At 55.0% G+C, this 18,508-nt stretch overlaps 2 protein-coding genes across 3 annotated transcripts; one reads left to right on the forward strand and one right to left on the reverse strand.

Annotated features, from left to right (window-relative positions):
- Window positions 1-2,011: 2,011 nt before the first annotated feature.
- On the forward strand, window positions 2,012-10,176 carry TEX261 (testis expressed 261). Of its 2 annotated transcripts, none has more exons than XM_081101227.1 (6): window positions 2,012-2,380; window positions 3,259-3,338; window positions 4,511-4,664; window positions 6,436-6,503; window positions 7,154-7,272; window positions 7,440-10,176. In XM_081101227.1, exons 1-6 carry the CDS (start codon window positions 2,311-2,313, stop codon window positions 7,441-7,443), a joined length of 495 nt encoding a protein of 164 aa, XP_080957353.1. In that variant the 5' UTR covers window positions 2,012-2,310; the 3' UTR covers window positions 7,444-10,176. The 2 variants fall into 2 exon arrangements, with proteins under 2 accessions (XP_080957353.1, XP_080957352.1); XM_081101226.1 differs by having other exon boundaries at window positions 7,170-7,272.
- Window positions 10,177-10,729: 553 nt separating this feature from the next.
- ANKRD53 (ankyrin repeat domain 53) lies at window positions 10,730-17,427 on the reverse strand (the record flags this gene model as incomplete). Its single annotated transcript, XM_081101548.1, is given in 7 exon segments — window positions 10,730-10,810; window positions 10,813-11,496; window positions 13,569-13,689; window positions 14,079-14,243; window positions 15,708-15,907; window positions 16,249-16,369; window positions 17,270-17,427. Coding segments are annotated over 7 exon segments (1,530 nt in total).
- Window positions 17,428-18,508: the final 1,081 nt, after the last annotated feature.

The following is an 18,508-nucleotide window of genomic DNA, read 5'->3' on the forward strand; positions in this document are numbered from 1 at the left end:
ATATCAATGATGAGAGAGAATCATTGATTGGCTGCCTCCTGCACGCCGCCTACAGGGGATCAAGCCTGCAACACAGGTATGTGCCCTTGACCAGAATCGAACCCCGGAGCCTTCAGTTCTCAGGCCGACGCTCTATCCACTGAACAAAACCGGCAAGGGCTTAAGCATATATTATTACATCACACATTTAGTTTTCTAAAACATACTTATTTATATTTCAGTTTAATTTTTGTCTTTTTATGTGTTTTAAATTATTTATTTATTTATTTTAGAGAGAGAAAAAGGGGAGAGAGAGAAATATCAACCTGTTGTTCCACCTATCTATGCACTCATTTGGTTGATCCTTGCATGTGCCCCGACCGAGGATTGAACCTACAACCCTGGCACATCAGGATGATGCTCTAACCAACTGAGCCCCCCAACCAGGGTTTGTCTTATGTATTTTTTTTTTATCATAGTAAATGAGAAATGAAATTTACCACTTTAACATTTTAATTGTACAGGTTAGTGGCATTAAATACATTCACACTGTTGTGCCACCATCCATCGCCAGAACTTTTCATCTTCCCATTAAACACTAACTCCTCATAGCCTTCTCCCACCCCCACCACCATTTTACTTTGTCTCTGTGAATGTGATCACTCTAGATCAGCGGTTCTCAACCTGTGGATCGCGACCCCTCTGGGGGCCGAACGACCCTTTCACAGGGGTCGCCTAAGACTATCAAAAAACACATGTATAATTACATATTGTTTTTGTGATTAATCACTATGCTTTAATTATGTCCAATTTGTAACAATGAAAATACATCCTGCATGTCAGATATTTACATTACGATTCATAACAGTAGCAAAATTACAGTTATGAAGTAGCAACGAAAATAATTTTATGGTTGGGGGTCACCACAACATGAGGAACTGTATTAAAGGGTCGCGGCATTAGGAAGGTTGAGAACCACGGCTCTAGATACCTCAAATGAGTGGAATCATACAATATCTGTCCTCTTGTGCCTGGCTTATTTCACTTAGCATGATGTCTTCAAGGTTCATCCATGTTGTATCCGGTGTCAGAATTGCAGGTCTTTTTAAGGCTGAATAATATTTCACAGTATTTACTCACCACATTTTGCTTATCCATTCATCTGTTGATGGACATCTGTGTGGTTTCCGCCGTTTGACTACTGTGAATAGCGCTGTTGTGAACATTGGTGTACAAATATCTCATTGAGTCCCTGCTTTCAATACTTGTTGGTATACCTAGGAGGGGAGTTGCTGAGATTCTATGTTTAACTTTTTAAAGATTATGTGTTTATTTTTATGCATGAAAAGCATTATTCTGAGACGAGAAGCACACCGTATACGTACTCGATTTTTGCATACCTGTCTCGGCCACTAGATGGGGACTTCGTGACAAGAGCTGCCGGCTCCTTGGCCGCTTCAGGAACTCGCAGAGGTTCCTGAATGCATTCAGCGCCTAGTAGGCGCCTTGCGTAGTCTGCACTGGGCGACTTGTAGGCGATACGGAGGTGCAGACCGTACCCCAAAGGAACTCAGCCCGCGGGAGAGTTAGGCTCGAGGATGACTGATCAAAGGCGCCCCAACTCCTGCCTGAACGGCTTTCCAGATGTATAACCTGAGCCAAGGTAAACCTTTCTTGGCCCCAGCTACCCCATCCACGAAATGATCTACATCATCGAATCGAGATCCATCATGATCATAGCGCCTCAACAACAAAAAAAAGAACAGCGCCTCGCCGTCAGCACAGTGCCTGGAAAAAAATTAGACACTCAACAGTTCTGTCCCTGTTAAGCTGCGGGGCCAGAGAAAGCCTGTGGAAAACCTGCCTGGAGGCTTCTGGACCGGTGTTGCTGGGGTGGGGGGAGGCGGAGGTCAGGGGGCCCTCCCCTCCCCTGCACCCCTCTCCAGGCCGGCGCGGGAGTGCACAGGGAGGGGCCGGAAGTGGCCTTCCGAGCCCGTATACCGGCGCCGCTCTGGACCGTCCCGCCTGCCCCGGCTGCATCACCGACCATGCCCTCGGTGCAGCCCGCCCTCGGTGCAGCCCCGGGAGCCTGGCGATCGGCCCGCGTGCGCCTCCCCGGGCAGCTGCAGTTGGCCCTCCGCCCCGGCGAGCGGCGCTACTCCAGACCCGGCCGGGGTGGCGCTCGGGCCCGGCTCCTCTCGGCGGCGGCGCACGGCGGTCCTGCCGTCCGCGGGGCGGGGACGCGGTAGCGGTGGCGGCGGCTCCCTGTGGTCCAAGCCCGAGCGCGCAGGCCCCTCCCGGCGGTCGGGGGCCGGGCGGGGCGGGGGCGCCATGTGGTTCATGTACGTGCTGAGCTGGCTGTCGCTCTTCATCCAGGTGTCCTTCATCACGCTGGCCGTCGGTGAGAGTGCGCGCCCCCAGCCCGCGCGGGCTCCCTCCTTCCCCGGCATCGCTGCTCGCGGGGGTCGCACCGCCGGGGCGCCGGAGCGACCCGGAGACCCCTGCCTGGTGCTCCCGGCCCTCGCACCCCTCCTCCGGCCCCGCCCGGTCTTGCCCCTCCTGCTGACCCCAGCACCCGCCTGGCCGCAGGTCCTTCCAGGTGTCACACCGCCGCCCCGCGGGCCCGGGAGCGGCTCTGAGTGCCCCGCGGGCGCACCGCCTGCCGCTGCCGCGCCCACCCTCCCGGGCGACCGCGCCCAACTTGCCCCCGACTGCCGCCGCCCTTTCGCCCGCGGGCTCGGGCCTTCCAACTTCTTACTCTAACTTTGACACGCTTCCCCCTTCCGGCTAGTTCCTACTGTGGATCTCAGCCGAGATCGCACCTCCTCCGGGAAGCCCACCGTGGGACTTGATGGTCCTACTTTCCCTAAAATAGCACTTGTCACACTGGAATCCTCAGATCCCTCCCCCCCCCCCTTACCCCCACGCCCACCCCTAGCTGGGTCAGAAAGGGACATCGTCTTTACTGCAATCGCAGCACTCAGCCCAGCACCTGGCCCATATATTTACTGAATGAGTGAATCAACTTCCTCTTTACGGGGTCAGAGGTTAGCAGAGTGGCGGAGGCATCTGATACAGGTTTCCACTTCCATGAAATCTCTCCTTAGTTTTACTTCTTCAGACTTCGGAGGGCAGCACATGGGTTGTTTGGTTTGTTCCTTGACTTCTGGAGTCCATGAGGGGTAATGGGGACCCAGCTGCAGAGAAAGGGGTGACGATGATGGTGGGAGTGACCCTGGCTAATGTTCTCTCTGCTTGCTCCTCTTCCTGTCCCCGCAGCGGCCGGACTCTATTACCTGGCGGAACTGATCGAAGAGTACACAGTGGCCACCAGCAGGATCATCAAATACATGATCTGGGTAAGTGGCCTCTTCCCCCGGGTCCACCCTCACCTACTGCCCTGCCTCCAAAAGAAGAAGTGGGGCAAGTGTGGCCTGGGTGCTGAGACCTTGACCCTGCTGTTTCCTGCGGCGGAGGGGCCACCCCCGTGCCTTGCCCTGTTCCTTGTTCTCCGGGTCTGCTCTCCTGGGCCCAGGTCTTTGCCTCCTTCCCCAAGTCACGTTGCTTCACTGCAGACCCCATTCTCTGTGCCTTAAGGTGACAGCTGAGTGCTCATTCTCCGTTGACAGGACCGTGGCTTTGCCTTTGCTTGGCTGTCTTCCACTGTCCTAGCCCCTTGCTCTCTGCTCACAGCACTTAGCACTGAGAGGAACCTTAAGGACAGTTTTGAGTGCTTGCTCATTGCCCTCTTTCTCGTCAGATCAAGGGATTAGTCCTAAGAGGGCGATACCTTCCCTGGCCCAGGCCCTGCCCTCCCCAGGTCTCGAGGAAAGTTTCTCTTTCTGAAGACACAAAGCCTTTATGTCGCAGCCATAGGGGTGACTGCTGGTGGATAGAATCCTGCCAACGGCAGGAAATCTGGGGACGGGAGTGGGAGCACATGTGGACAGGAGCCCAGTGCCTGTCAGGTCACCAGGTGTCAGCAGCCACTTCCACTCTGGGCTTGGCCTGAGGTAGGGAGTTAGTGGTGGAGACAAGTGGTGGCTCTCAGCTCTGGGTTCAGAGGTCCCGCTCATGGGTGTTGGTACAGGAATTTGACTTTCATTTAACCAACTGTCCTTTGTTAAGCACTGACAACTAAGTCCTTCAGAACAGCATTTTCATACTGCAGGTATGATTCATTACTGGGTTGTGTTACCAGTTCATTTGGCCATGATTAGCATACAAGGTGGACTAGAAAAGACTAGAATTGAAATTTGAACTTTGATCATATATATGTACGTGTGTTTTGGGGTCATTGAAAACGTTTTCTTACTGTGGGTGGCTGTCAAACATTTTGAGAATGGCATTGAGAGATGCTACCCTTTAAAGATGCCACCCAAGAGGCTAGGTGGGGAGATCAAACCTGTGACTGAAATGAGGTGAGATTGAAGCATGAACCTAGTGTTGTCCCAAGTGGGCTGGGGGCTAATGAGTCCAGGAAGACTGCCTGGAAGAGGCTCCCTGCACTGTGTGCCTCTGGTCGTTTCAGTTCTCCACAGCTGTGCTGATTGGCCTCTACGTTTTTGAGCGCTTCCCCACCTGCATGATTGGCGTGGGCCTCTTCACCAACCTCGTCTACTTTGGCCTCCTCCAGACCTTCCCCTTCATCATGCTGACCTCGCCTAACTTCATCCTGTCGTGCGGTGAGAGGGGGCAGAGTTGAGGCAACTGAGGTAGTTGGATGTGCCCAGCCCAGCTCGTGGCACCGAAGGGGTTCTAGGGAAAAGAGGCGAAGCACCGAGGGCCTCCGCACATGGAGAAGCCTAGAGCCCACCTTGACTCAGGGACTAGAATTTGGTGGGAGTGCAGGGGGGTGGGATACTCAGACAGGGAGGGCTTTCTCGGGGAGGTAAGTGTGAAGAAGGTTTGGGAAGAGAGAAAGGTGGGCTTGCTGAGTACTTAGAGCCCCTAAGAAACTACTTGTTCAGGAAAAGCTCAAAGCCCTGGCAGGCGGCAGCTCCCCATCCAGTCCTCTGGCCCAGCTTTAGGACTATAGTTTCATGGGGCTGGGGGCCCCCTGCCGACAGCTGCCTGGGGGCTGATGCATGTGTTGGGAGGACCCCGGCCTTCCTGCCTTTGCCCTGCCGCCACTCCCTGGCCCTCAGGAGTCATGTCCCCTCTCTGGGCTTTAGCCTCTCCATTTGTTCCAAGCTGATGTGTAGGAGACTCAGTTGGCACAAGCAGAGACTTAGAGATATTTGTAGGTATTCACAGAAAACCTCTGGAAAGCTTTTGGTTACCAGCATTGCCCTTTCTCCCAGTGATCATTACTGGTCATCCTCGCCTTCGGTCAGGACATCAGATGGAACTGGGGATTTTATAGAACGACTTTTCTATTTCTGTGGGAGAGCCTGGGAGGAATATTACCCACAAGGAGGGCGCCGTGTGAAAGCCAGACCTGGTCTCTTCTCTGCGTGCCTTGGTGGGATTTTGCCAAAGGGTTTGTTCACCAGGGTTTGGTTGGGGAGCCCTTCCCTGGAGACCAGGCCCTTTGCGTCTTTTTAGGGAAGAGGGTCCTGCACCCCATTTCCCCGACTCCTGCCCCCAGCAGCAGGCTGCCCTTCAGGTGCCTTAGTTTTTCTGAAGATTTTGTGGGCATCAGGCACCGTCCTAGTGCTCGAGTGCTTAGGCACGTAGAGCCGCGGACTCTGCCTTGGAAGGGAGAGGCACGGGAGGAGACGAGACGGGCCAGTGGCTGAGGTGTATGTGATGGGTGCTCATGGGGATGCTTTGTTCTGGTGCCTGCCCTTGACCACACATGGGATCAGGCCGGGCTGCCTGTCTGTGAGCAGCCTGTTCCCAGGGTCTGCTCGCTCTCTCTCCCCCATAAATCCAGCCGCACACTAAGGAGGTTTGTGGGGTCCAGAACATACTAGTTCAGACCAGGGGGCCTTACCCTGGGGCAGGTTAAGGAAAGACCCTCTCCCCCAGAATGTTGAGGAACCCTCAGGCTGCACCCCCAAAGTGCCTAGCAAACTGTGCCCTTTTATTCTTGAGGAGTGCTCTTTATTTGAGGCGTCCTTCTCCCTACTGCCGAGTTTGGAGTGGAATCTCATGGGAGGATGTGACCTCACACCCATGACTTCCTCCACCCACTACCCCCAGGAGAGCTCTCTAGGACTCGCTGAAAACCAGCTTAATTGTCACGGTGCTTTGGAGGATGTGACACTGAGTCTCTTTTTTATAACATCCCAAGGGCTTTCCCTGCCCCCTAATTTTACTCATAAATGCCCTCTGCAGTGGCGGGTGGGGGCTAACTCGCCCATTTTAACAAATGGAAAACTGAGTCTTTGAGTCGGGTGTAAAGTTAGGACTAAAACTCGGGGCTCCCAACCCCCTGGAGCCTTTTGAAGGTTAAAAGTCCGGCTTTTACGTTATTCCCCCCGACTAACTGCCTCTCCATTCCCTCAACAGGCCTAGTGGTGGTGAATCACTACCTAGCATTTCAGTTTTTTGCCGAGGAATATTATCCTTTCTCAGAGGTAAGGAGCGTTTAGTACATCAAACTATTAACAGGGACAGGAGGATGAAGGGGACTTGCAAGATTTGCTTTGTGAACCTAGCTGTGATTTGAAACTGAGCCCATTTAGGGATAACATGTTGTTTAAAACTTAGTAGAGATGATTTTAGGAAGCAGCGTGGGAGAGGAGCAGGGATCCCTTCGGCTGAGATGGGGAGACAGCGCCCTCCCCTCGTGAGTCCTTTGGGTCTCCCAGGATCCCAGCCTAACACCCGGAGGTCAGGAAGGCTCAGTGGAGTGGCCTTGTGTGATGGGTGGGGTGGGCTGCGGCCCGAACCCTGGTTCCCCCCAGTGCCCTGCCAAGGCCTTCTCCACACCCCGCCACTGCAGTCTGGACCCCTGGGAAGAACAAGACCGCTTCTTTGGGGAGTCAGAGAAGTCCCTTGTCCTAGCGACCAATAATTGGGGATTGTGGCTCATGAGTCATCTTCAGCCTGCCCCTTCCCCACTGTCCTATCTCCGTGTCCGAGGATGTCCTGTCTCTGCTTCCCAGGCCCTGGCCCCCTTCAGAGACCAGGTGTGGGGGCTTCTGTGCCGGCTTGACCACCTCTCAGATACAGCGTGGCCAGGCCCCGCCCACCCTTGGCGCCTCCGGGGGCACTCTCTTCTCAGTGTCTCTTGTTGCTAGGTCCTGGCCTATTTCACTTTCTGTCTGTGGATAATCCCGTTTGCGTTCTTCGTGTCACTGTCGGCTGGGGAGAACGTCCTGCCCTCCACCGTGCAGCCAGGAGGTGAGAGGGCTTTGTGCGGGGTCTCGGTGGGAGGACGCCAGCAAGGCCTGAGCCGGCGGGGGGGCCGGAGCCCAGCCCTGTGACCGGGACACTTGGGTTTCAGGTGGAGAGAGCTGTGCTCACTTTCAGACACACACACACTCATCTCCCTGCCTGTGTCTCCACAGATGACGTGGTCTCCAATTACTTCACCAAAGGCAAGCGGGGCAAACGCTTAGGGATCCTGGTTGTCTTCTCCTTCATCAAAGAGGCCATTCTACCCAGTCGTCAGAAGATGTACTGACGCCCCTGGGGAGGGGATGTTGGGGTGAGATCAGGAGAGTCAGGCCCCTGGGCCTCTCTGTGAGCCTGGAAGGTTCCTTCCCCCAGCCCTGGCCTGACTTCCTTCAAGTCTCCCTGGAGCCTCCATCCCCACCTTCCTCGGGATGCGCAGCTGGGCTCAGATCTGGTGCTGCTAGAGGCCGTGACCTCAGGCACCAGGGAGGGTGGCGGAGCCTGCTTGGCTGGAGGCCGTGGTCCACCTGGCTCTGTGTAAGCTGAGCTCCCCGTGGCCCTGCCCGCCCCTTCCATGCTGGGTCAGGAGGCTCTGGCTCAGTCGAGGCGGGCAGGGCAGGGGCCTTGAAGCTGGAGAGCAGACAGGGATAGGGTCTTCGGGCAGATGGCCATGGGGCAGGGCCATGGCTTGGCAATTCCCAGGAACTAGTTTTTGCTGTTGAACTGTGATTTTTGTCCAAGTCTGATTCCTGTTTGAATAAAGATTCTAGGTGGCACTTGTTGCCTTAATACCCTGAAAGTTCATCTTCCTTTCTTCCTGCTGACCTTCTGCCCTGGCCTGGATGGGCTTTTCGGCTGCAGGGGTTCCTTTCCTGGGATTGGGCCTTGCCTTTCTGAAGGGACTGTTCTTATGTCCCTTAGTGGGAAGGGGGCAGAATGAAGAGCTGAGCCTGGTTAGGGGGTGGGGAGTGGCAGGTGGATGCAGCCTTTCTTATGACCCCTCCCTCCCCCCCGTCTTTTCTTCAATCTCTTCTTTCCCCAAGACTCCATGACTGTCAGGCGGGGGGCAGAGAGAGAGAGAGCAGTTTGGGACTGGATTAGGTTTTCAGAGCAACTTCTACAATACCCTATTTATAAGTCTTCCCCTGGAGAAAAGGAGTGGTTTCTGGCAGAATTCTATGTCAGGCTCAAGGAGAAACATAACTTGACTGCCAGCAGTCTGGGCTACGGCCTGTTTTGTAAGAAATAGGCCTGGTGGAGGAAGCCGTGTGTCCCTGAGAGCACACGGGCTGGCCCCTTTCCTGTGTGCTCGGCTCCTGAGGAGATGACCTCAGGCCTCTAAGCAGGCAGGCGAGATCCCGGGCACAGACCAGCATTTTTTAACCTTGCACTCCAACTACAGTGCCTTGCAGATACTCAGCACTACATAGCGGAATGAAGTCCCCATGAGAGCCATTACTGGCCATGTCGTATACCTCACAGCGAGGGTAGCAGGTGCAGCGATGGGCTGCACACATGTAGTATTTTAAGTCCCTGTGCTGAACATCTTTCCTCCACATCCTGCCTCAAGTCCCACAGTAGCCCTTCCCTTCCTTGGCTCTAGCATTTCCTGTTCTCTTAACAATACCAGCCTTCCCCTTTCCTTGGGAGGAGCAGCACACGTGGGTCTTCTCTCAACGGGAATTAGATTGCCAGGCCCCTTTATCCTGTGCAGACTAGGGGATCCAAGGTAGACACCGGGGCCAGCATCATCCTCGCTGCTGGGCCAGCGCTCTCCCTCCCTGTCCTCTTTGTTCCTCACCCGAGGACGCGGCTTCACCTCCTCCGTGCGCTCCACTGTCAGTGCTCTCGCGGTTGCCAGTGGTCTTTTTGTGCAAATCCAGTGAACCCTTTCCACCCCTTACTGGGTTTCTGCAGCATCTGACAGGGCTGACCACCCCCAGCTCCTTGAATCGCACTTGTATGGCCATTTCTCCTCCTACCTCTGTGGCTTCTTCCGGTGCCCTATGCAGGCTTCTCCACGCGCCCTACGGTGGGGTTTCTCAGGGTCCTGTCCTGGGCTCCCAGGAGGAGCCCATCCATGCTCATGGCTTCGACTCTTTACCAAGGAAGTGAGAGTTGACTTCCAGCCCCAACACCCCTCCTGGGCTTCTGAACCGGTTCTGCTGCCTTTGGGCGCACAAGCTCCTTTCACAGCCCAGCGGCACTTGCTGCCCCTCTGCAAACCTGCCTCTTTTGGGCACCTGCTGTGGCCCCGAGATCACTTGGGCGCCAAACCAGAAACCTGCTTTCTATTCCTGCTTTCTCCTTTTGCCCCCCACATCCAGTCTCTCAAAACTGTCAAGTTTGCCTCCTTAACATCTCTTGAGAGTAGAGCCACTCCCACCGTCATCAACTTTCACCTGGGTTATTGTGACAGCCGCCTCCAGCTCTAGGTCCCACAGCTAGAGTTGTCTTTCTAAAATGCACAGTTGATCACGTCACTTCCTGGCCTGCACCCTCCCATAGCTCCCCTCTGCCTTCAGGACAAAATCCAGACCCTTAGCACGGCTTTGAGACACGCATCCTGCTTCCTGCTTGCCTCTCTGGCCTCATCACGCGCCACCTCGCACTCTGGGTCCTGGCCTCCTGTATCCGGAGATGCCGCTTTTCTTCCCTTCCATTCACCAGGGCATCTTCTCTGTTAGTTCTCCACTTAAGATTTTCCTTGGTCCAAGGAGCTTTTAACGTCCCCTCCCCCTGCCCACTCCACACACATCACGGTGGGCTTACTTGCCTGTGTACTGGTCTATCTCCTCACTAGACTGTAAGCTCCTTGAGGGCAGGGACTGTCCTTCAATTTTTGTATCAACAGCGCCTAGCTTGGTGCCTGGCACATGGAAAGCACTCAATAAACGTTTGTTTAATGAATGATTTGTAGTGATGTGTACAGCGGACAGCAGGCTAGCTTCCTGGAGGAAGTACAGGTGCTTTCATAGTCTCGAACTAAAGCCATGGGTCCTTCCTGCCTCCCTCCCCCACACATGCCCCTGTGCCTCCCTGCCCTGCGGAAACCATAGTGGCAGGGAAGCCATGGCAGGGTGACACGTTAGCCGTCTGCCACCCCATCTGGCTCTGCAGGTGAAGCATGAGGCTCGGAGTCGCTAGTAGAAGGACTTAGACTGAACAAGAGCAGACTTCCCAGTGGTTCCTCAGCCTGTCCCTGCTGGGCTGTTTGGAGGGAGGTGGGAGCAAGGGGACACCAAAATGTTACTTTGACAAAGCCAGAGCCTAGGATACAGACTGACCCCACTCTGAGCTCTGGGCTGCTGCCCTCATTTGAATCTCTCAGGTGGGTCTCCAAGGATCCGGGCTTTTGCTGGGGGGCAGGGCTCTGACCCTTCATCTTGGGAATGGGAAGCCTGTGGGCACTCCTTCCCTTGTTCCCTGTCCCGCAACATAAATGACCACAACTCAGCCTTCACTAGCCTGCGGCAGCTCCAGAAGCTACCAAAATAGGTTTATGGCGGCGGGGGGGGGGGGGGGGGGGAGGGCTGGTTAAGGGCAGGGCAGAATGGGGAGCCCCTGATGGGCTTGCACTGTTGCCAGGAAGGCTTCGTCAAATGTTTCACGTAAGTTCATGGCCAGAGTGTCGGTCCAGAATGTGTTGTCGCCCAAGTACCGCTTCCGGTCCACGTCCTTTATGCTGACAGAGTGGAAGCCCTGGGGCACCTTCATCCTGCACGGCCGCATCTGAGGGTACAGCTCACGGACTATCACCTCCAAAGGCAGCCGAGGCACAGGGGCCACCTCCTTGCCAGTCACCGTGTGCAAGTGCGTACCACCTTGCCCATCAGACCTGATCTTGAGGAATCCGCTGAAGTCGTGCTCCAGGCTGGGGTCTGGATGCACACCCAGGCGGATGCCCTGTGGGGAGCCGATCTGGGCGGTGGGGGATCTGGCAGGGTTGTTGCTAATATTCCACGGCTTGGGCTGCCTAACTGTGGGATGCATGTAGTGGGGTGTGGATATCACCGAGGGCTGCGGCTTGGGCTGTGGTGTCTGTTGCAGGTGCTCCTCTGGGGAGAGGTGGAAGTGCTTGGACAGCTTGGGGGTCTTGGAGACAGGGATGGCCCAGGGAGGGGCTTGGGGCTCTTGCTTAATGCTGTGGATCAGAGATTGGCCTCGAGGCAGTGGCTTATGATGGAGCCACTTCTTGAAATCAGCTTGTCTCAGAAGTTGTTGCTCTTCCTGCAATGTCAGAGGGCACAAGATAGTGGAGGCGGGCTGCTCCCTCTGTGCTTCTGTGGAAGGAGACCCTGTGGCTATAGCCCTTGGGAACCTCAGGTGTGACTGGTCGGACAACATCCTACCCTAGGAAGCCCTGAGTCTGATGGGAGAATCTCCTGCCTTATGGGAGCCCTTGTTCTGATGGGGAGACAAGTACCGCCCGAAGGGAGCCCCTGGGCTGAGGGGCTCCAATCTGAGGAGACCCATCCCCACCCTAGGTGAGGTCTTCAGCTCGAGGGGGAAGGTGCGGTCTCCGCCCTACAGAAAACCTTGAGTCTCGAGGGAGGATCCCATATTGGTAGTGAAGACATATCCTGCCCTAAGAGTCTCTGGTTTGATGGGAGGGAAAGGCCTATGAGAAGTGCAAGTTGCATCCTTGGCCCTGGATGGAGAAAGCAAAAATGTTTGGGAGGCCTGGAGCTGGTGGTGCGAGTCTGGGCAGCCTTCTGGGAGGGGGTTAGCTGGCCTTGAGCAGTCACGTAGGGGGACACAGCTGGCTCTCCAGGCTGGGTGGGAGTCACTTGGTCTAGCTGTCTGTTCTTGCTTCCACTACAATTGAACCTTTGGCTCATCACAGATCTGTCCCCTCCCCACCCCCTGTCTCATGGCTCACTTCTCAGGCTGTTGCTATCAGGCGGTTTGGAGATTGACCCAGCTCTGGAGGTAGGCTCTGATTAGGCTAAGCCTCTCAGAATAATTCCATCAGCCTTGCCCCAGACCTAGGTCAGTCAGCACATGGCTTTCCTTTAGCTTGAGGGATTGGAACAGGAGTGGACATATGATCCCGCTGAGGCCAATAAGAGATGAGGGGAGATCTGCAGGGGCCTTATGGGAAAGTTTAGAGCCACAGGAACCGATGGGCTTTGCCAGTTCTGGACACGGGTGACTGTGAGGACTGAGAGCAGGTAGGGCTGAGAAAATGAGAGAAGTGCGGCCGGAGCAGAGCTGGAGCCCTCCATTTGCCAGCTCCCAAGCCCTCCCCGCTTCTGGGTCCACTTAGCATCTTTTCTGGGTTTTCTGGCTCTTGCATCCTTTGTAATTAACCTGCTTAAAATCCTTTAGTGACTTCTTCCCCAGCCAAGGCCTGTCATTGACCTGGGCCCCTGCCAGATCTCTAGCTTGTCACATCGGAACCCCTGACTGTACTGAATTTGCACTTGTTGGCATACACACTTCTATGTGCCTCTGTGCCGCGCCCCCCCCCCCCACCCCCCAACACAGGGCTGTCTGTTCCTTCAGCCTGGTCAGCCCTTCCCTACTTCCTCATATTGCTAACTGCTACCATCGTTAAAGACTCCTCTTAGGTATTATTCTTCTGGCACCTCCTGAGCCCCTTCTCCTCTGTGGGAATATAACCCACCTCCTCTACTAAGCTCTAAGCTCCTTGAGTGAGAGGACCACCTTTCATTGGTCTTTGGAGCCTCAGGGCCTAACAGGTGCCTAGCAGAGAGTATGTTGGAAGATTTTTTTTTTTTTTTTTTATCAATCTTCACCCCAGGATATTTTTTCCACTGATTTTTAGAGAGTAGAAGGCGCGGGGGGGGGGGGGGGGGGGGGGAGACATCAATGCAAGAGAGAGACATCTATTGATTGCCTCCCACATGGGCCCCTACTGGGTCTGGGGAACCTGCAGCCAAGGTACATGCCCTTGACTGGGAAGCGAACCAAGACCCTGGGTCTGCAGGCCAATGCTCTAACCACCGAGGAACCAGTCAGGGCAAGATGGGCCTTTTAACCAGTGTACTTCCCAATAAGGCAGGACCTGGGTCTCATTAGAGATTCTCCTCCTCCCCAGAGGGAGGCACTGGGCTAGGGGGGAGGGGCCTCATAAATACTTGCTAATTTAAGCTGCTTTAGTTTTCTACCACAAGACAGGCTTTTGACCTTAAAAAGTGGCTTCTCAGGGTAGAATTTTAGTCAGAGGAGGGGGAGAAGGAGGCTCTCTGGATGGGACGGCTTCTCGTCACTAAGGGCACACGCGATTCATGCCTCTGCTCACACGCCTAGGTAGCAGCTGATGCCCGGTGCCCTACCTGATACTCCGTCTGGTAGTACCGCTCCATGAAGGCCAGGCGGCCTTTGAGTCCCTTCAGCTTCCCCATCTCACAGGCAAAGTCCTTCTTGTCCCGTTTCCACATGGCATCCTTCAAGAACCTGGTGCCCAGGTGAGGATGTGTCCTCCTCAGTGACTGGGCTTCAACCTGGAAGACTGGCTGCTGCTGAGGGCCGGGGTGGGCATGGGAGGGGCTGCCAGAGTCGAGATGAGCAACATGATGCACCCCCACTGTCCAAGGCCCCTCTGGCTAACTACTTCCTGTGAGGTGAGGGGCAAGTGTCTGAGGGACTGATCACTACCCTCCTGATGAGGAGCCAGGGGCAGGAAGGCAGTGCTAAACCACAGGGGTGAGGCCTGTGGAAAGTCCCTGGGAATAATATCCTGGGAAGACTTATCCCCCAGCCACTGGCTTCCCAGCCCCCCTCCTAAAGGCTCTGCATGGGTGAGGGCCCAGGGGCAGGGCTCGAGATGGCTCTCACACACTCACCGAGCACAGACGCGGTGGTTCCATATTTTGCAATAGTCGATGGGCTTGCAGCCTATGGCATCTCGGGCATGGACATTGGCGCCATTCTTCACCAGGACCTTGACACAGCTCAGCAGGCCCTCCCGGGCTGCCAGGTGCAGCGGTGTGGAGCCATTGCGTGTCTGACTGTGGAGGCCCGCCAAGGGGAAGAGGGCAGTAAGAAAGGACAAAGGGCATCTATCCATCAGGTTGGCGGGCAAACTGGCTTCCAGGCCTGCTCTGCCACCAGCCCATTGGGTGACCCTGGCATGTCCCTTCACTGTCCCTCAGTGTCCTCAGCTGTAGAAGGAGGATTTGGACTGAGCGGTCCAAGGTTAGTTATGGGGGTGTGGACAGTGCAGAAATGCTAGAAGGAGAGCTGGGTCTGCTGGACCTCAGAGACCTCTAACCTCATCCTCGGAAAGCAACCAGCCCTCTTGCCTCTTCCCCATGCCCGGCCGTGGCCCACAAGCCTGTGCACCCTGGGCCCGGCCTCATCCTCCACCTCATCCCCTGACCTTGCCGCACTCTTTCCTAACACATGGCCTTTGCACATGATGCTCACTCTGCCTGGGACACTTTCCTCTGGCTCTTTGCATGGCTGACTCACCATCCTCAGGGGGGACCTTCCATGTCACCACCTTAGAGGTGACTGCCCCTTCCAAAGAGCCTCTCCCTGCCCCTTCCCCTTCCCACACCGCGCCCCCATTTGCTCTCTTCGTACCCTGTCATTTCCTCATTCATCATTGTACTCATTTACTATCTGCTCCTGCACTCGAAGGGTATCAGCTTCATGAGGTCAGGGAACATTTCTTTCTTTCTCTCTCTCTTTTTTTAATATATTTTATTGATTTTTTACAGAGAGGAAGGGAGAGGTATAGAGAGTTAGAAACATCGATGAGAGAGAAACATCGATCAGCTGCTTCCTGCACACCCCCCACCGGGATGTGCCCGCAACCAAGGTACATGCCCTTGACTGGAATCGAACCTGGGCCCCTTCAGTCTGCAGGCGGACGCTCTATCCACTGAGCCAAACCGGCCAGGGCCAGGGAACATTTCTGTGTGCTCCCTGCTGGATCCCTCCCCCCTGGCAGGGTACTGAGCACAGAGTCCGTGCTGTGTGAGTGAACGCAGTCTCCTGTGTGCCGCCCATGCATTTTCTCAATGATCACAATAGCGACAGGCACTGCCATCCTCCCAGATTTCAGTTGAAGACACCGAGGCGGTAAGTAGCTCCCAATCGTTGCCGCAAACACAGGTGGATCTTTTAAAGCTTCCAAAGCCCGGACCACGCCCCAAGCTAATTAAGTGACAACCTCGAGATCGGCACACGGGGCGCTGGACTTTGGAAGCTCCCCACGTGATCCCAATGTACCGAAGAGCACAGACGTTTAGGGCGGAGCGACTGGCTTGGGGTCTCGATGGCAAAGCCGGGACGTGAACTAGGTCTGACCTCTCCCAGAGCCCGGTTTCTTAACGGGAACACCCTGTGGGCTCCATGTGGGACCCAGTCCTTGTTCCTCGAAGCCCCTCTGCCTGTCCTGCCGGGATCTGCCTGCCTGGAAGTGGGGTCCCCTCTGCCAGCCTCCACGCTGCCGCAGCTGCACTCACGTGTTGAGGGCCGCCCCGTGCTGAAGCAGATAGTGAACGCAGGGGAGGACCACGTTCCTGTTCTCCTTGTGGATGACGAGGTGCAGCGGTGTCTGGCCGTTCTTGGTGGGCAGGTCCACGGGAAACTGGTACTCCTCCACCAAGACCTGCAGGCATTCGAGCCTGCCTTTTTGGGCTGCAAAGTGGATGGCAGTGAAACCCTGTGGCGGCCAGAGGAGGGCAGGAGGGGGCTGAGCAGGATGGGGGCCCCAAGGTCCAAAACCGAACCTAGGTAGCAGTTCCTTGGGTTTCCCTTTCCCCCTCTTCCCTCTGACCCCCCCCTTCTCCCCAGGGGTCACTCACACCCCTTTCCTCACGCTGGTATGTGCTCGCGCTTCCTTGATGCCCCCAAATGCCCCCCCCCCCCCGCAGTGGGAGTTGAATTAGGACGACCTGCCCAGAAAAGGACACCTCTGGGTGCTCTTTGCCAGGTGAGCACTGGGTGAGGAGCTCCCGGCGGGAGGGGAGGATCCTTGCTCCTGCACACCAAAGCCTTCCTTACCTTGTTATCGGTGAGGATTCCCTCAAGGTCCGGATTCAGACAGAACCGCAGCCATTCCAGGTTGCCCAAGGCGGCTGCGAACCACTCGCAATTGCTGCTCTCTACCCTCTCCTGGATCAGGCTGGATCAGCGCGGGGGTGAGGGGGTGGGGAGGGGGGGTGGAGGGGAGGCAGGAGGGCTTGATCGGGAATCCAATCAGGCCAGCACTTGCGCACGAGGCGTTTACGGAGGCGGGGCCCGGGCTGGCTTGCAGGCAAGGAGGTCGCTACAGCTCTCCTGAACCCCCCTCGAGAGGCCAGCCCGGACCCCAGCCCAGCTTTCCGGGCCTCTCAGCAGCCCCCACCCATCCGCTCCGCTCCAGGCCCTGCCCCTCCAGGGAGGCGCTGGGCGGGTTCCCACGCCGCAGCCGGGCCACCTATGCCCCTGCTCACCTAGGCTTTCTGAAGATAGAGCTACTCCTGGGGACCCCGGAGTCCTTCTTCACCTGCTCTATCGAAACACGTGGTGTGGGCGGGGGCTGTGCGCTCCTCCTCGCCCAGCCCCCGCCCACTGAGCAGCACCGCGGCGTCTCCAGGGTCCTGCGGGCCGGCGGAGGCTCGAACTCGTGCTGCGGGCGGGGCGGGGCGGGGCGGGGCGGGGCCGAGCCGACGCGATGTGAGGGCCCTGGCCTCGGCCGCCCCTCCCTCCCCTCCCGCCCCGGCCGCCCCTCCCGCCCCTCCCGCCCCTCCCGCCCCTCCCGCCCCGGCCGCCCGCGCTCACTCCTGGAAACTCAGCATCAAACGCACACACCGCAGACTGAAAGGCCATAGCCTTTGTTTCTGATTGTAAAATTAATGAGCGCGGATTGTTCAAAACAAAACAAAACAAAACAAAACAAAACAAAACAAAACAGAAAAAGACAATGAAGAAAGCAAAACCGCAACCCCACCATTCACAGAAATCACGTCTATTACGATCCGCTATATCACTTCGGGTTATATTATGAGCTAACTTTGGTCGACATTCCCCTTGACAAACGCACATTGTGACGCAACCTTGGCCCAACAGCCGAATGGGGGCGCTGTCCTTTCCCACGCGCTGCAGGGAGCAAAGTGGCTCCTCTGGTTGGTTCCTTCGCATGGATTCCTGGAAGTCCAATTCCTGGGTGTCAGGAACGAACATTTTATTAGCTATTGACATGTATCCAAACTGACCTCCAGCAAGGTTTACACAACTGCGGCGGGACAAGTTACTTTGGGCGTTACCTTCTGTATCTCAGTTTGTGCATCAGCAAAAGGGGACACTCGAACCCAATTCACAAGGGGGAAGGGATGAAATGAGAGGAGGCTGCCTGAGTAATTTGCTATAATTAAAAGGAACTCTTCCAACCAGCACTAGATATTAGGGTTTTAAATAAATGTTCGCTAATTTGTTAGTGGCAACGGTGTTCTGATTTGACTCTTTGATTGCCAGCAAGGGTTAAACAATTGATTATCAGTGTTTTTCTCTTCTGGGACTTAATGTATCTCTTTTATTTCTTGGCAGGACTTAATGTATCTTTTATGGACTTATAAAACTTATTAACATAGTAACCCTTTATATATTTTTGTTGTTGTCAGTATTTCCCTCAGTTTGCCTTTTAACTTTTTAGAACATAGTCAATCAGTGTTGCTTGAGTCAGTGTTGTTACTGAACAATCTATATTCTCACCCCTTCTCAATCAAAAATGGGCAAAGGACCTGAATAAACATTTATCCAAAGAAGATATATAAGCGGCCAATAAGCACATGAAAAGAAGCTCAACTTTGATCCTAAGGGAACTAAAAATCACAGTGAGCTATGTCACACCCACCAGGATGGCTATAATACAAACCACCGATAATAAGTGTTGTCCAGGGTGTGGAGAAATTGCAACCCTTGTGCACTACTGGTGGGAATGTAAAACGGGGTAGCTACTTCGGAAGTGGATTTGCAATCTGGCAGTCCCTCAAAACATGACACATAAAGTCACCATCTGACACCCAGTCATTTCACTCTCCCTTGATGCCTCCAAATGGGGCATCAAGACAAATGGAGACCTATGTCCACATAAAGACTTGTCCATGAGTGTTCATAGCAGCATTATTTATAGTAGCCAAAAGTGGAAACAATCACACGTCCATAAACTGATATATGGATAAACAAAAGGTGGTATATCCATGCTGTGGTATATTATTTGGCAATAAAAAGAAATGAAGTACTGATACATGCTACAACGTGGATGAACCTTGAAAATATTATG

The sequence above is a fragment of the Myotis nattereri genome (assembly GCF_964212035.1).
Source record: "Myotis nattereri genome assembly, chromosome: 10".
Lineage (NCBI taxonomy): Eukaryota > Metazoa > Chordata > Mammalia > Chiroptera > Vespertilionidae > Myotis > Myotis nattereri.